The sequence below is a fragment of the Oncorhynchus mykiss genome, chromosome 20 (genome assembly GCF_057628025.1).
Source record: "Oncorhynchus mykiss isolate SJ-2025 chromosome 20, ASM5762802v1, whole genome shotgun sequence".
Taxonomy (NCBI): domain Eukaryota; kingdom Metazoa; phylum Chordata; class Actinopteri; order Salmoniformes; family Salmonidae; genus Oncorhynchus; species Oncorhynchus mykiss.
In genome coordinates, this window is record NC_143041.1 from 30,823,912 (window position 1) to 30,841,090 (window position 17,179).

A 17,179-nucleotide genomic window follows, 5' to 3' on the forward strand; every position below is an offset into this window, starting at 1 on the left:
GGCCCAGCGACCTTGTGAATGTTGACCTGTTTAAAGGTCTTACTCCCATCGGCTGCGGAGAGCGTGATCACACAGTCTTCCGGAACAGCTGGTGCTCTCATGCATGTTCCAGTGCCATTTGCCTCAAAGCGAGCATTGAAGTAGTTTAGCTCATCTGGTAGGCTCGTGTCACTGGGCAGCATTCGGCTGTGCTTCCCTTTGTAGTCAGTAATGGTTTGCAAGCCCTGCCACACCCGACGTGCGTCAGAGCCGATGTAGTACGATTGGATCTTAGTCCTGTATTGACGCTTTGCCTGTTTGATGGTTTGTCGGAGGGCATAGTGGGATTTCTTATAAGCTTCCGGGGTTAAAGTCCCGCTCCTTGAAAGCGGCAGCTCAGTGCGGATGTTGCCTGGCTTTTGGTTGGGGTATGTACGTACAGTCACTGTGGGGACGACGTCATCGATGCACATATTGATGAATCCAATGACTGATGTGGTGTACTCCTCAATGCCATCGGAGGAATCCCGGGACATATTCCAGTCTGAGCTAGCAAAACAGTCCTGTTTAGCATCTGCTTCATCTGACCACGTTTTTATTGATCTAGTCACTGGTGCTTCCTGCTTTGATTTTTGCTTGTAAGCAGGAATCAGGAGAATATAATTTTGGTCAGATTTACCAAATGGAGGGCGAGGTAGAGCTCTGTGTGTGGAGTAAAGGTGGTCCAGAGTTTTTTTCCCCTTTGGTTGCACATTTAACAGAAATTTGGTAAAACGGATTTAAGTTTCCCTGCATTAAAGTCCCTGGCTACTAGGAGCACCACTTCTGGTTGAACATTTTCTTGTTTGCTTATGGCAGAATACAGCTCAATCAATGCTGTCTTAATGCCAGCCTCTGACTGTGGTGGTATGGAAACAGCTACGAAAAATACAGATGAAAACTCTCTAGGTAGATAGTGTGGTCTACAGCTTATCATGAGATACTCTACCTCAGGCGAGCAATAGCTCGAGACTTCCTTAGATATCTTGCACCAGCTGTTATTTACAAAAATACATAACCCGCCGCCCCATGTCTTACCAGACGTCGCTGTTCTATCCTGCAGGTCCAGAGTATAACCAGCCACCTGTATGTTTATGGTATCTTCGTTCAGCCACAACTCCGTGAAGCATAAGATATTACAGTTTTGAATGTCCCGTTAGTAGTTTAATCTTACGCGTCGGTCATCTATTTTATTCTCCAAAGATTGCACGGGCCTGTTCCCGAGAAAGCAGTATGTCGTTCGCATCAGGCTCGTCAGACTCGCTAATGGATAAAAAGGATTCTGCCAGTCCATGGTGAGTAATCGAAGTCCTGACGTCCAGAAGTTATTTTAGGTCATAAGAGATGGTACTGGCAAAATTATGTACAATATAGGTTAAAAAAAATGCAAATAAACAAACTAAAAAACACAATCAGTTGGGAACATGTAAAACTTCTGCCTTCTTCTCAGGTGCCCTTATTACTTATTAACCAACAAACAGCCAGACAGACACTTCAGCTTATTAACCAACAAACAGCCAGACAGACACTTCAGCTTATTAACCAACAAACAGCCAGACAGACACTTCAGCTTATTAACCAACAAACAGCCAGACAGACACTTCAGCTTATTAACCAACAAACAGCCAGACAGACACTTCAGCTTATTAACCAACAAACAGCCAGACAGACACTTCAGCTTATTAACCAACAAACAGCCAGACAGACACTTCAGCTTATTAACCAACAAACAGCCAGACAGACACTTCAGTTTATTAACCAACAAACTCTCAGTCAGTGATTACAAGTCATAAACCAGACTAATATATCACTGAGCGTGTGTATCGACTATTGTCAAAAAGGTCCCCTGGACAACTGCACTACACTAATTTAAGCCAGAAAACTCAGTAGGATATGAGCACGTCTTCTTGGGCATTTCATGTGTACTGCATGTGTTATCCATTTCATGTGTACTGCATGTGTTATCCATTTCATGTGTATTGCATGTGTTATCAATTTCATGTGTACTGCATGTGTTATCCATTTCATGTGTACTGCATGTGTTATCAATTTCATGTGTACTGCATGTGTTATCCATTTCATGTGTACTGCATGTGTTATCCATTTCATGTGTATTGCAAGTGTTATCCATTTCATGGGTACTGCATGTGTTATCCATTTCATGTGTACTGCATGTGTTATCAATTTCATGTGTACTGCATGTGTTATCCATTTCATGTGTATCAATTCCTCAGCCGTTCCAGACTAAACCCAGACGCACATCACAGTGGACTAGCAGCAGTGGTGGGAGAGATCAAATAACACAATAGCATAGCAGTGGAATGGAATCAATGCTGAGTGTTTGAAGCCCAAACAGACAGGTCACGACTCTAATCCCCTATAGTTAATGGATGTTGCTGTCTGCTGCCCAGTGTTCAGAACCCACCACCAGAGAGAACAGACAGGTCAGGATGTTTCTGTCTGCTGCCCAGTGTTCAGAACACACCACCAGAGACAGGTCAGGATGTTGCTGTCTGCAGCCCAGTGTTCAGAACCCACCACCAGAGAGAACAGACTGGTCAGGATGTTGCTGTCTGCTGCCCAGTGTTCAGAACCCACCACCAGAGAGAACAGACAGGTCAGGATGTTGCTGTCTGTTGCCCAGTGTTCAGAACCCACCACCAGAGAGAACAGACTGCTCTTGTGATCCTCTGGACCAAAGGCAGTGTGACATTTCCACGCCAGCCGGAGGAATTGTGGCACCATGGTTGCCTTCCGAATGACACCCTATTCCCTTTATAGCGCACTACTTTTTACCAGGGCCCATAGGGAATAGGGTGGCATTTGGGATGCAGACCATGATACCGCAGGCTCTGTAAAGGGGTATAGCCTTAGGCACCCTCTGGCAGCTCCCGCCCTCCTGCCTGCCTCTCCAATCTATTTCACAGGTTGGGTTCAGAGCAGCTGGGACCCCCTGGGTGAAACCTCCACGCAGGCAGAGAGAGCGGAGTGAGGAGAAGAGATTAAATCAGAAACTCATTGATTTCCTAAAAAGGTCAGCACTGCTTTCAGAGCATTGTCATTCTATCTGGAACAGTGAGGTTGAATAAGCCAATAAAACAGCTCTACTGCCTGCCAGCTCCCTACCAGCTCCCAGCTCCCTGAGGCCAATCAAGGCAGAGCAGGAGGGCTGGTGGTAGGGCTGAGGAGGAGAAGGGGGAGGATGCTGCTGCGGAGGGCTGGGGATAGCAGGGGAGATCTGGGGAGGGAAAGAGAGGGAAGGGGGAGCGCGGGGGAAAGCAAATGAGGACTGGGTGAGAGCTGGGGAATACTTGGTGTGCAGGGGAGGGCTGGGTAAGACTGGTGAGAGCTGGGGAGGAAAGGAGAAAGGGAGGCCCTCCATGAGGGGATCAAGGTGCATCCAGCCAGGCTGAAGACTGTGCCTGCTGCTGAAGCCTGCTGGTCCCTGCTGGGTGCTGGGAGGTGGAGAGGCTTTGATATGCATCTCAAATGGCACCTTATTGCCTGTATAGTGCACAACGAACCCTGTTCGAAAGTATTGCACTATAAAGGGAATAGGGTGCCATTTGGGATGAAGCCTGAGCCTCAGATGCCCATATTGTAACTTGGCACTGGCAGGCGGTGTAAAGGAGTGGCACTGGGTTGGATTAATTAAAGAGTGGGAAGAAGGCTGGGGTGCTCGGGACCATGCCCAATCTGGTGTTGTGGCTATGGACGCCCACATCTGACTTCGAGGCAGATTAAAAGGCAGAGAAAGACTATTTATTTCTATTTTGCAAAACACATGAACCGGTGCGTAAGCTACACTCCAGAGGTGGTACATCTTTGCACTGGCACACATGCAGCATGCTGATGCAATTGGACTCATTGTGCAGAGGTAAAATAAAACGCATGAAAGTAGCAATGCAGCAGAGTTAGCACACAGCGGAGTATCAAATTAAAAGTAATGAGGATCTCTTATTCCCATGTTACCTCCCAAAATACACCACAGCAGCAACTGCATCTGCATCACTATCAGCATCTAACTGGCATACATTAACCAGGCAAATTATGATTATATTGCATTAACAAGGCAAATTATAATTAGGATTATATTGCATTAACAAGGCAAATTGTAATTATGATTATATTGCATTAACAAGGCAAATTGTAAATCATAAATTGAATGACTGTGCATGTATACACAGTCACAGTGTTCACAACCAAACTGTGAAATAAGGACTTGCATAACAAAGAGAGAACGAGAGCCGTTTCTGTGTTATTCTGAAAACAACAACGCTCCTCTCTACGACAACAGTCATCAAGATAACAGCAAGCACAATGAAACTACCCAGAATTCCTTTTGATTCACGCAGATGAAAGTGTTAGTAAATTAGGCTGAATGTTCTACAGACACGAAAGAGGAAAGGAGAGAGGGAAGAAAAGTGGATTAAACAGACAAAGGGGGCTGTAAGCAGTGTGGAGTTGAGAGAGAGAGAGAGAGAGAGAGAGAGAGAGAGAGAGAGAGAGACGGAGACGGAGATTGGCTCGCTATGAGATGTAATTTTCAGGCCCCATTCCCTCCGATCCGACCCAAACTCTCCTGGCTCCTGTCACCAACAACAGAAAGCCTTCTCTTCCAGCAGTAGGAAGCAGCACCCCCGGTTAAGATAACAGGGCTTTTAAAAAGCCCAGTTTAGAGAAATAAATAATTCTGTATGGTGTACAAACAGAAAGTAAAGTATTCATACCCCTTGACTTATTCCACATTTTGTTGTGTTACTGCCTGAATTGAATTGAACATTTTCTCACCACCTACACACAATAACCCAGACTGAACCAGGTGTTCCTCTAGGATTTCGACCTGTTCTTAACTCCATTACGTTTATTTTTTATTCTGAAAAACTTCCCTGTCTTTAATGTTTTCAAGCATACCTAAAAAATATGCAGCCACCACTATGCTTGAAAAAGAGTGGTACTCAGTAATGTGTTGTATTGGACTTGCCCCAAACATAACACATTGAATTCAGGACAAAACGTTAATTGCTGTCATTTATTTTCAGTCTTTTTTAGTGCCTTGTTACAAACAGGATGCATGTTTTGGAATATTTGTATTCTGTACAGGCTTCCTTCTTTTCACTCTGTCAATTAGGTTAGTATTGTGAGCTAACTAAGTTGCTAAACCATCCTCAATTTTCTCCTATCACAGCCATTAAACTCTGTAACTGTTTTAAAGTCACCATTGGCCTCATGGTGACATCCCTGAGCGGTTTCCTTCCTCTCTGGCAACTGAGTTAGGAGGCCTGTATCTTTGTAATCACTGGTTATATTGAAACAAAAGGATATTCAATGTCTGTTTATTTATTTTTTGTTTTCATCTACCAATAGGTGTCCTTCTTTGCTAGGCTGAATCTGGACTTTGTGGTTGAATCTGTGTTTAAAATTCCCTACTCGACTGAGGTACCTTACAGATAATTGTATGTGTATCATGTATCATTGTATCATGTCAAACACTATTATTGCACACAGAGTAAGTCCATGCAACTTATTATGTGACTTGTAAACACATTTTTAGTCCTGAACTTATTTAGGCTTGCCATAACAAATGGGTTAAATACTTATTTACTCAAGACATTTCAGCTTTTCATTTTTTATTAATTGGTTAACATTCTGAAAACATAATATCAGTTTGATTGTGTTGTGTGAAGTATTGTGTGAAGGCCAGCGATAAAACAGCTCAATTTAATCCATTGTAAATTCAGTCTGTAACACAACAAAACGGGGAAAAACTCAAGAGTGTAAATACATTCTGAAGGCACTGTAGGAGAGGGTTAATGATACAACTAGGCTAAATCACCAGGATGAGAGTGGTAAACTGCACCCTAGTGGTGAATGTTGGACAATGCGTTTCACACCCAATCCCTTTCACTCTGTAGACACTTAAGGAATAAAACTAATTTTTCTAATTCAATTCAAGCCTGCACTGCCCAGCCACACTAGCCCATTACAGTGCAATGACTGTAGCTTTCAATGATCAAGTTACTGAGAGATAGACTGAAGAGAGAGAGTGGGAGAGATATAGACTGAGGAGAGAGCGAGCAAACGAGCGAAAGAGAGAAAGAGAGAGACTGAGGAGAAAGAGAACGAGGAGAAAGAGAGTGAGACTGAGGAGAACTAGAGAGAGATTGGGAGTGAAGCTGATTTCCGAGATGACTGTGACAGGAAATGATCAGTTAGTGGTGAGTGACAAGGTCAGACACGAGCAGGATAGGAAGATAGACAGACAACCACAGCTCATATCTGCCGTTCCTGGCATCCCAGCCTAGCTATTAGGTAAGCCTGAAGTGATTATTAGTGGGCCTTGACATGGGAGGGCTGTAGTTAATCATTTATTGAGTTCACAATGACTTGTGTTGACCGGCATCAGTGAACACTGACGTAAGCATCCAACTTCCCAGTTACCATCATGTAACTGACTTATGTATTCCCCCACACGACATTCCAACACGAATGAGTGACATTGGGCGATTGGTTATTAACCGAACGCCCAAAGGAGCAGACAACAACACAGTTTGACCTACGGGATTTCTCCTGTGGAGGTGTTGTGTATATTTCTGTGACCATTACCTGTGAGCTTCTTGATGGGCTGCAGCCGGACACTGATGGTCTGGTGTGTGAGCAGTGGGGAGGAGGGCAGGGAGCGTGAAACGCCCTCCATGATGCGGATGTGCTGCATGCCCTCGGTCATAGAGAGAGGCGGAAGGGCATAGTCGCCCTCAAAGGCACAGTCACTGTCTATACTACCACCTGCAGGAGGAAGCAGAAAAGTCAGCATCACAAGACAATAATATTAATGTTCCACACATATACTAGCTATTTCATTTAACGTCTGGCATTACAACATTTACAGTATTGTGAGTGTAGCCATAGATGTTTCAGAACAGTTATTAGCGTATTTGTTGTGCATTGTATTGCATTATGCATAACTTATAAGGTATTATACATGTGCTTCTAGTGGCATTGTAAATACTTAGCAAACCGGGAACATTCCCAGAACATTAGACAAGATTCCAATTAAGTTCTAGTTAAGGTTTTATCTAACATTAGGATGATAACATCCCTTTTTTTATGTTTTAAATGAACTATCCTTGGAATGTTCGCCGAACATTCCCCAAAAGTTTTTATTAGGTTTCCAGGTAATGTAATATCACAATGTATCAGTAATGTTTTCCCAGCAAACTAAATTGGTTCTGTGAACGTTCCTAGAACATTTGTTAGGTTGCAGAAAATGTTCTCTTAACTCAAAAACTGTCCAGTCGTGCTGATGATTATGCAATGCTTGAATAAAACATTTGCCTGATGTTACAAGAACATTCCCAGAACACGTCTGTTCTTTAAAAGGTTCCCAGAATGTTTCATTAGGTTGTGTGAACAGTCTGGTGGTAACATTGTGGGGACATCACAAAAGACATGTTCCCAAAACACAAAAACCGTCCAGTTGTGCAGATGATAATACGTTTATTTTAGGGTGCAAAAAACATTAACCTGATATTACAACAACATTACCAGAACAAATGCATGTTGTTCTTTAAAAGTTCCTCACACACTTCTTTAGGTTGTGGTAACATTGACGCAGAGGGTTAATGATCTGGCTGCATATCTGAAAAATGCCGGTCCAATCCCACATATTCTTTAACCATGTTTCTTTAATGTGGATCAGATATACTCTACTAAAAGAAAGGATGTCTTTATTTTGTCCAGATTTATAAATTCAGACTGAAATGCAGAATACAGACTAACTGTAAAAAAACGCACCCGATATAATTTCGCCTTTGAGATGCTTGATATGGTCCCCCATAAATGATGCAGAAAAATGTATCCATGCTTTTGTCACTTCTAGGTTAGACTACTGCAATGCTCTACTTTCCGGCTACCCGGATAAAGCACTAAATAAACTTCAGTTAGTGCCAAATACGGCTGCTAGAATCCTGACTAGAACCAAAAAATTTGATCATATTACTCCAGTGCTAGCCTCCCTACACTGGCTTCCTGACAAGGCAAGGGCTGATTTCAAGGTTTTACTGCTAACCTACAAAGCATTATATGGGCTTGCTCCTACCTATCTCTCTGATTTGGTCCTGCCGTACATACCTACACATACGCTACGGTCACAAGACGCAGGCCTCCTAATAGTCCCTAGAATTTCTAAGCAAACAGCTGGAGGCAGGGCTTTCTCCTATAGAGCTCCATTTTTATGGAATGGTCTGCCTACCCATGTGAAAGACGCAAACTCGGTCTCAACCTTTAAGTCTTTACTGAAGACTCATCTCTTCAGTGGGTCATATGATTGAGTGTAGTCTGGCCCAGGAGTGTGAAGGTGAACGGAAAGGCTCTGGAGCAACGAACCGCCCTTGCTGCCTCTGCCTGGCCGGTTCCCCTCTTTCCACTGGGATTCTCTGCCTCTAACCCTATTACAGGGGCTGAGTCACTGGCTTACTAGGGCTCTTTCATACCATCCCTAGCAGGGGTGCGTCACTTGAGTGGGTTGAGTCACTGATGTGATCTTCCTGTCTGGGTTGGCGCCCCCCCCTTGGGTCGTACCGTGGTGGAGATCTTTGTGGGCTATACTCTGCCTTGTCTCAGGATGGTAAGTTGGTGGTTGAAGATATCCCTCTAGTGGTGTGGGGGCTGTGCTTTGGCAAAGTGGGTGGGGTTATATCCTTCCTGTTTGGCCCTGTCCGGGGGTGTCCTCGGATGGGGCCACAGTGTCTCCTGACCCCTCCTGTCTCAGCCTCCAGTATTTATGCTGCAGTAGTTTGTGTGTCGGGGGGCTAGAGTCAGTCTGTTATATCTGGAGTACTTCTCCTGTCCTATCCGGTGTCCTGTGTGAATTTAAGTATGCTCTCTCTAATTCTCTCTTTCTTTCTCTCTCTTGGAGGACCTGAGCCCTAGGACCATGCCTCAGGACTACCTGACATGATGACTCCTTGCTGTCCCCAGTCCACCTGGCCGTGCTGCTGCTCCAGTTTCAACTGTTCTGCCTGTGATTATTATTATTTGACCATGCTGGTCATTTATGAACATTTGAACATCTTGGCCATGTTCTGTTATAATCTCCACCCGGCACAGCCAGAAGAGGACTGGCCACCTCACATAGCCTGGTTCCTCTCTAGGTTTCTTCCTAGGTTTTGGCCTTTCTAGGGAGTTTTTCCCAGCCACCGTGCTTCTACACCTGCATTGCTTGCTGTTTGGGGTTTTAGGCTGGGTTTCTGTTCAGCACTTTGAGATATCAGCTGATGTATGAAGGGCTATATCAATAAATTTGATTTGATATCTTATTTTTCATGATCTGAAAAGCAAAAGTGATCCTAGATCAGCACTTACAGTCTTGGATACCTTGTACACCTGTAAATATGAGCCTGGAAGTACGCAGAATACACAGAGGATGGGTGAAGTGATGGGGAATAACCCAGTTACCAGTATTTCATTGGGTTAGTCATGTCTAAGAATATTCAAAATTAAGCATGGAATTCCTGATTGACCATACTGCCATGAATACACACTTAGAACAGATGTGTAAAACACAACACGCTGTGTTATTTTTTAACACATCTGTGTGTCTATCTAGGGATAACGTGTTACTTTTAACACAATCAAAGTGCTGTCACATTTAACACATGATTTGTGTAAATTACTCAAGGCATCCTTTCAATATCCTATCAGATTTTGGAACCTATATAGGATTTTACTACCCTTGCCTTCTGGATGATAGCAGGGTGAACAGGCAGTGGCTCGGGTGGTTGTTGTCCTTGATGATATTTTTGTCCTTCTTGTGACATCAGGTGCTGTAGGTGTCCTGGAAGGCAGGTAGTATGCCGCCCGGTGATGCGTTGGGCAGACCGCACCACCCTCTGGAGATCCCTGCGGTGCGGGCGGTGCGGTTGCCGTACCAGGAGGTGATACAGCCCGACAGGATGCTCTCAATTGTGCATCTGTAAAGGTTTGTGAGGGTTTTAGGTGCCAAGCCAAATTTCTTCAGCCTCCTGAGGTTGAAGAGGTGCTGTTGCGCCTTCTTCACCACAATGTTTGTGTGGGTGGACCATTTCAGATCGTCAGTGATGTGTACGCTGGGGAACATGAAGCTTTCCACCTTCTCCACTGTGGCCCCGTTGATGTGGATGGGGGTGCTCCCTCTGCTGTTTCCTGAAGTCCACGATAAGCTCCTTTGTTTTGTTGACGTTGGATGAGAGGTTATTTTCCTGGCACTACACTCCCAAGCCCTCACCTCCTCCCTATTGGCTGTCTCGTCATTGTTGGTAATCAGGCCTACTACCATTGTGTCGTCTGCAAACTTTGATGATTGAGTTGAAGTTGGGTGAACAGAGTACAGGAGGGGGCTGAGCACGCATTCTTGTGGGGCCCCAGTGTTGAGGATCAATGAAGTGGAGGGGTTGTTTCCTACCTTCCCACCTGGGGGCGGCCTGTCAGGAAGTCAAGGACCCAGTTACACAGGGCGGGGTTCAGACCGTCATTTAGTTCAGTTACCTTTGCTTTCTTGGGTACAAGAAGAATGGTGGACATCTTGAAGCATGTGGGGACAGCAGACTGGGATAGGGAGAGATTGAATATGTCCGTAAACACTCCAGCCAGCTGGCCTGCGCATGCTCTGAGGACGCGACTGTGGATGCAGTTTGGGTTGGCAGGCTTAGTGAGAGTTAACACGCTTAAATGTCTTACTCACGTCGGCCACGGAGGAGAGCCCACAGTCCTTGGTAGTGGGCTGCGTTGGTGGCACTGTGTTATCCTCAAAGACGTCGGTGTTTATCCTCAAAGACGTCAGTGTTTCCGATCATATAACATTTTGTAATTAATGTTGTTGTATTGTACTCAAACTAATGACAACAAACTATAATTTAATGGGTTCTAATAAGTTTCTGATTGGGGTGACACAATCCTACAAGACTCCTTTAGGATACATTTATTTTGAATCCGTCTGTATGCATATTTCAAGACGTGGCATAAGAAGGTGCAGTGAGATACCCAATGGGTTGGACGACACTTTTCTTGTCAATCATCTTGTAAAAGCATACTTCAAAACTGGAAATCAACCAGTCATCCATCATTAACACAATGGAAAGGTCAAATGCTTTATTATCTAAATGTTGAAAGTGTGTGGGCAACCGACAGAAACAAATTGGTGCAGTTTGAGGCCATGTGGCACATGATACAGGTGTTGGAGATGGGGGTGTGAGCAGGTGGGTCTGGGCAGGGGTGACGTTGTGGATGTTTGTGTGCATCTGTATGTTGTTGTTTGTATGTGTGTTTTGTATTGTAAATAAATAACATAAGAACAGAAAAACAATAGGATCCAATCAGATTTCTTTTGAATTCCAATAGGAAAGAAAGTACTCCAATAGGATATAGGATTCTGATAGAGGTGACAAAATCTTCGAATAAGAAAACTGTAGTCCAACAGGATTCCAACAGGATTTCAACAGGATTTTGATAGAGGTAACAAAATCCTATATGATTGTGAGAATCTTGGATTCTATTGGAAAAATCGCTAATCCAAACAGGTTTTTTTAAAAGGGCAACACTTTATGTTAAAAGTAACACAACATGGATGTGTTAAAAAATGGTTGATGTTTCTTACACATTTTGTGTTGTATTCCGATTCAGTAAATGCGAAGCTTCACAACATTTTCAGATTTGAAGAAAATGGCGGAAAATATGCAGCCGAAGTTCGACGAGAGCGGATACAAATGTAAGTACAAAAAGTAAATATTCATCGCTTTAGCTAATTATGACAAATGTTAAGAAAATGTTGAGCAAGGTAATATAAAAGTAATGACTTGTCAAGTAAGTTAAATGAAACGTTATGTTGGCTGACAATTTGTTAGCAACGCTAGCCTTACAAACCGCATAGCATACATGTACCAGTATGTTAGCTAGCTAGCGAACATCAGTTGGCTACTTATAGATCAAACTTGCCAGTATATTAACTATACTGAACATAAATATAAACACAACGTGTAAAGTGTTGGTTCCATGTTTCATGAGCTGAAATAAAAGATCACAGAAATTTCCCATATACACAAAAAGCATATTTCTCTCAGATTTTGTGCACACATTTGCATTTCTCCTTTGCCAAGATAATCCATCCACCTGACAGGTGTGGCATATCAAGAAGCTGATTAAACATCATTATCATTACACAGGTGCACCTTGTGGTGGGGAAAATAAAAGGCCACTCTAAAATGTGCTGTTTTGTCACACAACACAATGCCACAGATGTCTCAACTTTTGAAGGAGCATGCAAATAGCATGCTACCTGCAGGAATGTCCATCAGAGCTGTTGTGAGAGAATTGAATGTTCATTTATCTATCATAAGCTGCCTCCAATGTCGTTTTAGAGAATTTGGCAGTACGTCCAACCGGCCCCACAACAGCAGAACACGTGTAACTAGCCCAGGACCTCCACATCCAGCTTCTTTAACTGTGGGATTGTCTGAGACCAGTCAAACGGACAGCTGAGTAAACTGAGGAGTATTTCTGTCTGTAATAAAGCCTTTTTGTGGGGAAAAACTAATTCTGATTGGCTGGGCCTGGCTCCCCAGTGGCTAGGCCTATGCCCTCCGAGGCCCACCCATGGCTGTGCCCCTGCCCAGTCAGGTGAAAACCATAGATTAGGGTCTAATGAATTTATTTAAATTGACTGGTTTCCTTATATGAACTGTAACTCAGTAAAACCTTTGACATTTTTGCCTGTTGTGTTTATATTGTTGTTCAGTGTGAATGCTATCTAACTAACTACCCAACATGAGGCTTATATGCGGTTGGTAGCTAATGGTTTTAAACCTGATTTATGTCACGTTAACTTGCCACAGGTTTATCTAAAAAGGGTGTCTATTTACATCATAAGGACTGAAGTTGATCACCTGGCATGCTAGAAACTAATTCCGGTTCACAGGAAAGAGGCATGCGGCCTTGAAGGGGTTTGAGTAAGAAGCTGAATTGCTGGGAACATTACCTAACATTAACAATCACTAGACTGTTAAGTTACTGCAGCTTATATGATCTGGCTCATTTACATTCATGATGCAATACATCCTTGGGAGCGAGTGATAACGTTACAGGTTGGCAGGAAATTTGGGGGGACAAAAAATACAAGTTTTGTGCTGGCATCAATTCACCTTTCAATTGGTTACTAATGCCTGGGTGTATTTTATCTGTATTTGCCAACTGATAGTTAGTAACTGTAATATATTACTGTGCTTTGCCTAGGGCATTTGTGCAAGTGTACTGTCAGAAGGGGAAGGACAAAGATAAAAGTATTTATTTTCTGTATACAGTAGACATCTAAAATGTCTCAATATCTTCACAATGTCCAGGTTGTATGGTGAGTATGGTGAGTCCAGCTAACTGGTTTCTTTTAGGATTTGAAGTGTCCCCAAACTGGGGTGAGTACAGAGGGAGGGGAGAGCACCTGATGGCCCAATTCACATAAGGCCCGCTATTACACCGCCTGTTGTCATTGCCTCATCCAGCCAGAAGGTAGTGGTGTTTTCAGGAAAAGTTCAGGAACCGAGAGAGAGAGAGGGAGAAAAAGATAGAACTCCCAAGAGGAGGAGAGAGCCAGAGTGGGTCACACTACTCAGAGAGATGCAGGACATAGATCAAAAGAGAGAGGCCGGCCAGCACTCATGATGAAAAGAGAGAAAGATGCAATAAAAAGAGAGAAGAGAGACAAGGAAAACAGAGAGTTGAGGAGGACCGCAAGAGGGAGAAGATAGAGGAGGAGTACAAGAAGAAGGAGAAGAGAGAGGAGGAGTACAGGAGGATGATGGATGAGGAGAATAGGCGTAGGGACAACGAGAATTGATGTGGAGAAGATGAGAATAGACGGAGAGACGAGGACAATAGACAGAGGAAGGCTGGACTGTTGAGGGTTTGGAGGATTTTAATGACAAAAAGTAATGTTTTTATTTGCCAGTGCCTAGTTCCAATAGAGTTGCCAATATATCAGGCATTGTTTGAGTTCCAGATCTGGTTCCAATGCCAAATGTTTTCTTTCAAACTATTTGAGCACTTGATTGAGCCTGCCTATAAATGCCAGTGCTAATATAAAAATACATGTGTTTTGTTTAGTTTTTTATTTTATTAAATTATTTTTAAAAGTTACATTAAGTGGAAGGCCACACAGCTTTTATTATAGAACATTGTATTAACAACAAAACCATACGTTTTATGCCATGAAGCTCTTAAACGAGAATAGAAAATCTTTCAAATATGAAAACTGGTAATACTTTAAAAAACAGAACAGTAAGTTATGTCAAATGTGAACACGAGTGATATTGATTGATTTAAGAATCAACAATTAAGTTTCAAAAAACAAGTTGTGCGGGGGTGAGGATCTCATGGGTTGTTTTCTACTGGTGGGGAATTGCAGTAGTTGTGGTGACCTGGGATGGGGTTAGCAGGTGCTGCAACATTGCCCACTCCTGATGATCAAATCAAATGAAATTGCATTTGTCACATGAGCCGAACACAACAGGTGTAGACCTTAAAGTGAAATACTTACTTACAAGCCCTTAACCAACAATACAATTTGAAGAAATATTTGTGTTTAGTATCTACAAAAATAAACTGAAGTAAAAAAAATATGAAAAAAAATTATTTTTTTTAATTAAAGAGAAACAATAAAAAAAACAGTAACGAGGCTATATACAGGGGGAACTGGTACAGAGTCAATGTGCCGGGGCACAGGTTTTTTGTTCGTTTTTAAAAATTGTTTTAAAAATTATTTTGGACTTAATGTTGCCGCTACCATCTCTTATGACCGAAAATAACTTTTGGACATCAGGACTGCAATTACTCACCACGGACTGGCAGAATCCTTTTCTACATTTAATGAGTCTGACGAGCACAACGCGAACAATATACTGCTTTCTCGGGAACAGGCCAAGATCCCTGTGAATTGCATGAGGAGGAGGCTGAGAAAAAGGCGCCAGACGGCGGGCTGCCATCTGAGAATTCATAGGCAATCGAATAAACCCCCACTTCCTTCCATTCTGGTAGTAAACGTGCAATCTTTGGAGAATAAAATCAATGACCTACACGCAAGATTAAACTACCAACACGACATTCAAAACTATAATATCTTATGCTTCATTGAGTCGTGGCTGAACGAAGACACTATCAACATACAGCTGGCTGGTAATGCTCTGAACCGGCAGGATAGAACAGCGACGTCTGGTAAGACATGTATTTTTGTAATTAACAGCTGGTGCACGATATCTAAGGAAGTCTCAAGCTATTGCTCGCCTGAGGTAGAGTATCTCATGATAAGCTGTAGACCACACGATCTACCGAGAAAGTTTTCATCTGTATTTTTCATAGCTGTTTACATACCACCACAGTAGGAGGCTGGCACTAAGACAGCATTGAATAAGCTGTATTCCGCCATAAGAAAATAAGAAAACGCTCACCCAGAGGAGGCGCTCCAAGTAGCCAGGGACGTTAATGCAGGGAAACTTAAATCAGTTTTACAAAATTTCTATCAGCATGTTAAATGTGCAACCAGAGGGAAAAAAAACTGTAGACAGCCTTCACTCCACACACAGAGACGCATACAAAGCTCTACCTTGCCCTCCATTTGGCAAATTTGATCGTAACTCCACCATCCTGATTCCTGTTACAAGCAAAAATTCAAGCAGGAAGCACCAGTGACTAGATCAATAAAAACGTGGTCAAATGAAGCAGATGCTAAGCTACAGGACTGTATTGCTAGCACAGAATGGAATATGTTCCGGGATTCCTCCGATGGCATTGATGAGTACACCACATCAGTCATTGGCTTCATCAATAAGTGCATTGATGACGTCATCCCCACAGTGACCGCATGTACAGTTGAAGTCGGAAGTTTACATACACTTAGGTTGGAGTCATTAAAACTTGTTTTTCAACCACTCCACAAATTTCTTGTTAACAAACTATAGTTTTGGCAAGTCGGTTAGGACATCTACTTTGTGCATGACACAAGTACATTTTCCAACAATTGTTTACAGACAGATTATTTCACTTATAATACACTGTATCACAATTCCAGTGGGTCAGAAGTTTACATACAGTAAGTTGACTATGCCTTTAAACAGCCTGGAAAATTCCAGAAAATGATGTAATTGGCTTTAGAAGCTTGTGATAGGCTAATTGACATCATTTGAGTCAATTGGAGGTGTATCTGTGGATGTATTTCAAGGCCTACCTACAAACTCAGTGCCTCTTTGCTTGACATCATAGGAAATCAAAAGAAATCAGCCAAGACCTCAGAAAACAATTTGTAGAGCTCCACAAGTCTGGTTCATCATTGGGAGCAATTTCCAAACGCCTGAAGGTACCACGTTCATCTGTACAAACATCTGTACAAACAATAGTACGCAAGTATAAACACCATAAGACCACGCAGCCGTTATACCGCTCAGGAAGGAGATGCGTTCTGTCTCCTAGAGATGAACGTACTTTGGTGCGAAAAGTGCAAATCAATCCCAGGACAGCAGCAAAGGACCTTGTGAAGAAGCTGGAGGAAACAGGTACGAAAGTATCTATATCCACAGTAAAACGAGTCCTATATCGACATTACCTGAAAGGCCGCTCAGCAAGAAAGAAGCCACTGCTCCAAAACCGCCATAAAAAAGCCAGACTACGGTTTGCAACTGCACATGGGGACAAAGATCGTACTTTTTGTAAATGTCCAGTGGTCTGATGAAACAAAAATAGAACTGCTTGGCCATAATGACCATCATTATGTTTGGAGGAAAAAGGGCGAGGCTTGCAAGCCAAAGAACACCATCCCAACTGTGAAGCACGGGGTGGCAGCGTCATGTTGTGGGGGTGCTTTGCTGCAGAAGGGACTAGTGCACTTTACAAAATAGATGGCTTCATAAGGAAGGACATTTTTGTGGATATATTGAAGCAACATCTCAAGACATCAGTTAAAGTTAAAGCTTGGTCGCAAATGGGTCTTCCAAATGGACAATGACCCCAAGCATACTTCCAAAGTTGTGGCAAAATGGCTTAAGGACAACAAAGTCAAGGTATTAGAATGGCCAACACAAAGCCCTGACCTCAATCCCACAGAAAATGTGTGGGCAGAACTGAAAAAGCATGTGCGAGCAGGGAGGCC

The 17,179-nt window shown here is 43.0% G+C and overlaps 1 protein-coding gene across 9 annotated transcripts in view; it reads right to left on the reverse strand.

Moving 5' to 3' along the window:
• tanc2b (tetratricopeptide repeat, ankyrin repeat and coiled-coil containing 2b) overlaps positions 1-17,179 on the reverse strand; it is a 218,719-nt gene that overhangs the window by 83,754 nt on the left and 117,786 nt on the right. For all 9 annotated transcript variants that reach the window (XM_090212876.1, XM_090212875.1, XM_021576270.3 and 6 more), the window contains one exon: positions 6,625-6,804. In XM_090212876.1, coding sequence (XP_090069002.1) covers positions 6,625-6,804 — 180 coding nt within the window. The remainder of the gene's footprint in view (positions 1-6,624; positions 6,805-17,179) is intronic.